The following is a 6,000-nucleotide window of genomic DNA, read 5'->3' as shown; positions in this document are numbered from 1 at the left end:
CAGATGAGACTACAGAGTCATAGAATGTCTTAAATAGTACCTGACGTACCCCAAAGGATCTCAGTCGTCTTAACAAATGAATACGACTCTGACCCTTCTTATAGACATGCATTGTATTATCAGACCAGTTGAGCTTGTTGCCTCTCTCCTTTTTAAATACAGTCTATGCTACGGCACTGCAGCTAACTACATGGAGTCTGATAACACCAAAAAGCGACCTGGCTCCAGCACAACACAGACTCCAACACAAACTCCACATAAATATAAAAACAAAAAAAAGTTTTATCTGCTGAAGCTCGTCAGGCCAAACGTGAATCGGATCAACTTCGGACGAAAACACGGATCAACATCGGCAGAGCGTTTTAATTATGGAGAGATCTCCGCTTTGTTTTAGGTATAGGTATATAATTAGGTATAAAAACAGACCCAGAGTTGGCTTTCATCCCTATTGTGATGCTTTCTGCGGTGTGTTGAAAGCCTCAGTGTGGCCGGTACCATGAGTGCTCGCTCTTGAGTTCGAGCACGCGCACGAGCGCTCTTGTAAAAATTGGTTGCAATCTGAAACATCACCCCTAGAGGCCGTTAAAAACTACACATAGCCCCTTTAAATTTACTGGTACCGCTTTCTGAGGAAGTCTAATAAAATCAACTACTATTTCTACTATTAAATTATTTAAATGTTCCCACCTCCTTCTTCCCAGAACATATGAACTGCGTTACACTGGTGCCGAAACCCAGGAAGGAGGAGGAACGCGCTGTAATTGTACTTGGGTGTACCCCCCGGCCTGCGAGGGGCAATGGGGGTATGTAGCGAGCAGGACGAGGCAGAGGGCCGTGGGAAAACAGCGCGAGGCCGGTTGTGTGATTGTTGATGAGCGACCCCTGTGAGACGCACCGGTCTCGTATCTCTCACAGAGGAGCGGAAGCATAAATGGAGGAGCGACGACAGTGAAGGAGGAGAAAGGGCCAGGGCTGGATGAGGGGCTGCTGTCTTTTACTTTCGTTTTGTATTTGTTTTATTTTGTTATTAAATTATTGAAATGTTCGCAGGTTCCCGCCTCAGTTTTCCCATAACATCTAAACTGCGTTACATGTTCCCTGGTGCTATTTTGCAGTTTCAGAAAACAAATCCGCCACAGACCAGGAAAAACCTAGTCTAAAGTCAGTGGCACTTTATTCAGATGCTATTTTAAGGGCGCATGCTTGGCCGTAATGTAGCGTGTGTACAACGCGCATACACTTTGCTTCTCTCATTTACACAGATGCAGCAGTTCCCATTTTTGCAAACCATACATAATTACAAGGAAAAATATTACCACACGAGGGAAATAATTGTGGTGTCCATGAAGATGTGAAAAAGTAGGCTTAAATCTAGTTTACACATATACCCAAATTATTATACACCTGTTTAACCAAAGCTAATTTGGGTGGGTTCCTCCCATCCCCATACAATGTCCCTTCTCTGTCTTTTGAGGCCCTGATGAGAACGTTGGTCTCCTCGGTTGTGAACCGCTCCTGGCGTGCGCCTGGCAAATCCGCCATTATAATAGCAATCCGCCATGGAACAAGCACGCCTGCTTTTAAAGGGAATGTGAGATGACACTCTGATTGGTTTATTTGAGTAATGTAGCTACTTCAGACCAACCCATTTTAGATTTGCGAGATTCCGCCATTTGCGAGATTTGCGATTCCTGAGATCTGCCCACAAATTTACTTGCGTTTCACGATTGATATTTACGTTTCGGATCGTTAAAATAGGGCTCTACTACTTATTCTCTGTGTTCATTAAACAGATTGATCAAGACATGTTTCTGTTTTATTTTTCATAATTACATGTACTATCAGAAAACAATATTGTACACTATAGTAAATGGACTTTTCCACTGCACAACCAGTTCCACAAACACCAAACCCACTAGATTTAAATAGTCAGCAACAGCCACCGCAGTATCATTTGTTCGCCCAACTGTTTCAACGTCTTGCGTTAAACGACCATTGCACACAACTTGAAAAAAAGTTATGGGTGTATCGTGGTCAGTAGACAAGGCGGCACAACTTATGATCAGTCTATAATTCCACCCACTTTGCAGCGGTAATAATCAATGGAAAAACGCATTAAGTAAAGGAACTGAACTTATCTAATTCAAGTAAGACAGTCTGCTAAGCACACAACCTATCCTGACAGAAAAAACTACAAAAACTACAACAAAGATTTTATTTACACTGTAAGAGTTGCTGAGTGGTGAAGCTTCAATTCTCAAGTCATTCTGGTTTTCAAAGCTTTTCCCCAAATTCACAAAATTAGACGATACTCTGCTTTTAGTATGAACTCAACATTTTATCTCAGAGAATTTACTTGGATTTATTTGACATGAAAACGAATGTTGCTCACTTGCAACAATTTTTCACATGAGTGTGAAGGCTTGATGAATGTCTAAAACTCTTCCCACACTGAGTACAGTAGTACGGCTTCTCTCCAGTATGAAGTCGCTCATGTACTTTCAGGTTTGTAGAGTGAGTAAAACTCTTGTCACAATATGAGCACTTGAAAGGTTTTTCTCCAGTATGAATTCGTTGGTGCAGTTTCAGATAATCAGATGTAGTAAAGCTCTTCCCACAGTCACAACACACATGATCTCTCACGTCATTATGTGTTTTCTGGTGCTGTCTAAAACTGTTCAGTCGTGAAAAACTCTTTCCACAGAGAGAACACACATATGGCTTCTCATCTGAATGAACTTTCAGGTGTGATTTTAGACTTGATGATGAAATAAAATCTTTACCACACTGATCACAGTTAAATGGTTTTTCTCCAGAATGAATAAGCAGATGATCACTGAGAGTTGATGCTTGAGAAAACCTCTTCTCACACTGAGTACAGTAGTACGGCTTCTCTCCAGTATGAACTCGCTCATGTTTTTTCAGGGTTCCAGAATGAGTGAAACTCTTGTCACAATATGAGCACTTGAAGGGTTTTTCTCCAGTATGAATTCTTTGGTGCAGTTTCAGATATTCAGCTCTAGTAAAACTCTTCCCACAGTCAAAACACACATGATCTCTCACTTCATTATGTGTTTTCTGGTGCAGTTTAAAATGATCCAACCTTGAAAAACTCTTTCCACAGAGAGAACACAAGTGAGGTCTTTCATCTGAATGAATTTTCAGGTGTTTTTTGAGACCTGATTCTCGAGAAAAACACTTTCCACACTGAGTGCATGGATACGGTTTCTCTCCAGTGTGAACTCTCATGTGTGTCTTAAGGTTTCCTTTATGACTGAAAGTCTTTCCACACTGTGAGCAGGAGTGCAGCTTTTTGGCTTTTGTTCCTTGTGTTTTGAAGCCCCAGTGTTTCTTTGCTTCATTTAGTTCGTGTCTCACTTCCATTTGTCCTGAAATAAACATATTATGTAAACACAATCAGTTCGAGGAGGATAAATGTGAAAATTCAAGTGAACATTTAACAGAAATCAAGACTTCAGGTTTCTGTCTGTGTGAGTATAAAGTATCAGATCTTGATGTTCAAAGGTCAGTTCTGTCATGTTAATATAATTAAAACTGCTATATAAAAGGTTGTGAACATTTATATGCATTTCTCTATAATTTATCGTCCATATACTGTTTATTAATTCACAGAATTATTGAACAAACAAGAATGGACACCAACCTATTTGTTCCTCAGTATCTTCATGTTTTATTCTGGATGGTTCTGAATCACTCATGTCTTCAATCTCCTCTTTAATAAACTCCATCTTTAACAGTCACACAGATTTCAGCTGCTACTCCTGGAGTTTGTCCTTCTCTTGTAGGATGATGGGAATATTCCCAGTATTTATTGGTGAATTGTTGTGGGAGGGGCTTCACTGCAGGTGTGAACTGTGACCACTGTGTGATACTGACGCCCACAGGACCAGATCTGGAAGAATCAGAGATAAATTACTGAATTTATACTGGAATACTTTAACAGCAAAACACACATGGTGCTTCAAATATATTTAGCTCAAATATAGATAATTTTGACTGTTACATATTAGTAGTGTGTACAAAACAGTTCTAGGTTGCTTATTTTTATGTAACCCAGAATATTAGAAGGATGAAACAGGGCACATGTTAAATTATTGTTTAAACTAATCCAGAAATCCACTTAATATGCAATATGCAGACTGAATAGAGGAGGCTTCTAGTATAAGTATTAATCTGAAATAATCATGAATGGCCGATTTCAGTGTCAGAAAGAGAGATTGCAGGTTTGGTTTCTGTAGCCTTTAATAGTATTTTTAATCATGTACTTTAACCTGAGGGGTAAAACATTAAAAACACATTGAGGTGATTATCATATAAAGTATCACATAAATCCTGTAGTTTGTCTGACACTAATGATGTGCTTGATGTGCCAATTTACAGAAGATCTCAGACATCACCATAATGGATGAGGTGAAAACAGGGACTATTGAACGAGTTAAAGATGATTTTCAGCAGCTCAGTTAAACGTGTTTGTTACACTGTTAATTTCCTAATTGACATTCACACAGTTTTGTTTTTCTTTACAATGTTTTGCACTAGGGCCTCTTCTCAATTTTTAGAAGATCATTCAAGAGCACATTCATCCAGTAATGAAACAAGTAAAAGATGTGTTCGACCTGAAGCGATGCTGCAGAGACTGATCGATGTATGACATGTAAATACTGTGAGCCGCTCTCTAATCGCTCTCTCTGTACTTTGAAACATACATTTCTCACACACCGATCGGTCTGTGCAGCACCGCTTCCAGTCGAACACACCTCAAGTCTTTATGAGAGAGTCATTGAATCATTCACTCAAACATTGAGCAATAAAGCCGGAGATAAAGATTACATCGTCATATCCTTTGTGTAGATTCTTAAACGTAAATGATACATCCCTCTACTCGTCTAGGGGAAGTAACAAAGGAAAAAGCGTAAACGAAAAAAAGTACAAATGGATAAAAAACGCGAGAACACACTTTTATCCTCTGTCCCCGGCGGAAGATGATGACACCGGATTAGATAAAAAACAAAATGTGTTTTTTTACAAAATATGGGCCTGGTTTCACAGACAGGGCTTAGATTAAGCCTGAATTAAGCCTCAGTTTAATTAAGACATTTAAGTAGCTTTTATAAACATGCCTTAGAAAAAAACAATATGGCCATGATGTGTCTTCCTACATCAGTTAGGGTTAGAAGAACTGTTGCCAAACATATAACATGCTAGAAACATAATAATCACTGCAATAATGATCTAAATTTTTGACTGGGCAGTGCATGTGGCCAGAGTATATAATACTTGCTTGTATTGTTCCTACATCACAACAATATAAAAAAGGTAAAATTGAATTACAGGGAAATCTTTGACTTATATTTTGACTTTTGATGGCATCTCTGCCCCAGTGAGACAGTAACAGTACTGTACAGGAAACTTAATATAAATGATCATTCTCACTAAAGAAATGTGACAAACGCATTTATCAAAAATGTTCATGTTTATAATGATTTCATGTTTATACCTGAGTCGGGAGACGGCAGCGCCGGATGATTCTGTCAGCTAACATCAGCATTAAAGACTTTTAAAATAATTTACCTCAAAACTCACTTTCATGTTCGAATGCCTTTTGTTTGTGTTCCGATGTGTATTCTGATCACAGTATAAGGTGGAAATATTTATACGCGACTATTATTAGACTGTGCACGCTAACCATTACCATAGTAAACATAGTAAATATGAACGCTTGAAGAAATCAGACTAATCATAATTATGATCAATGTATCACTTTTTATTGTAAACCTGTGGTAAAACACAGATGATTTGGTTTTAAATATTCAAGTAAACAACAAAAATGCCAGCAAACAGTCGCTTTTATCATGTTTGTTTTGCGATCAAGCTGTTTCCAGTGTTTTTTTTGTGATTTGTTTTCTGATAAAACTTCCATTTTTTGGTGAAATAATGTGTTAGTGTGACGTTGTTCCAGAGAGGCGAGTTACGGGCAGG

At 38.6% G+C, this 6,000-nt stretch overlaps 1 protein-coding gene across 1 annotated transcript in view; it reads right to left on the bottom strand.

The window, feature by feature from the left end:
• Window positions 1-1,798: 1,798 nt before the first annotated feature.
• LOC143715490 (uncharacterized) overlaps window positions 1,799-6,000 on the bottom strand; it is a 43,823-nt gene continuing 39,621 nt past the window's right edge. The window contains exon 4 of the mRNA XM_077207323.1: window positions 1,799-3,056. Coding sequence (XP_077063438.1) covers window positions 2,389-3,056 — 668 coding nt within the window. The 3' untranslated portion in view covers window positions 1,799-2,388. The remainder of the gene's footprint in view (window positions 3,057-6,000) is intronic.

This window comes from Siphateles boraxobius, unplaced genomic scaffold (assembly GCF_051911475.1).
Source record: "Siphateles boraxobius isolate OS27281-9 unplaced genomic scaffold, OSU_SipBor_1 6, whole genome shotgun sequence".
Taxonomy (NCBI): Eukaryota; Metazoa; Chordata; class Actinopteri; order Cypriniformes; family Leuciscidae; genus Siphateles; species Siphateles boraxobius.
Note: the sequence above shows the minus strand (reverse complement) of the source record. Positions and strands in the feature narration are given on the sequence as shown.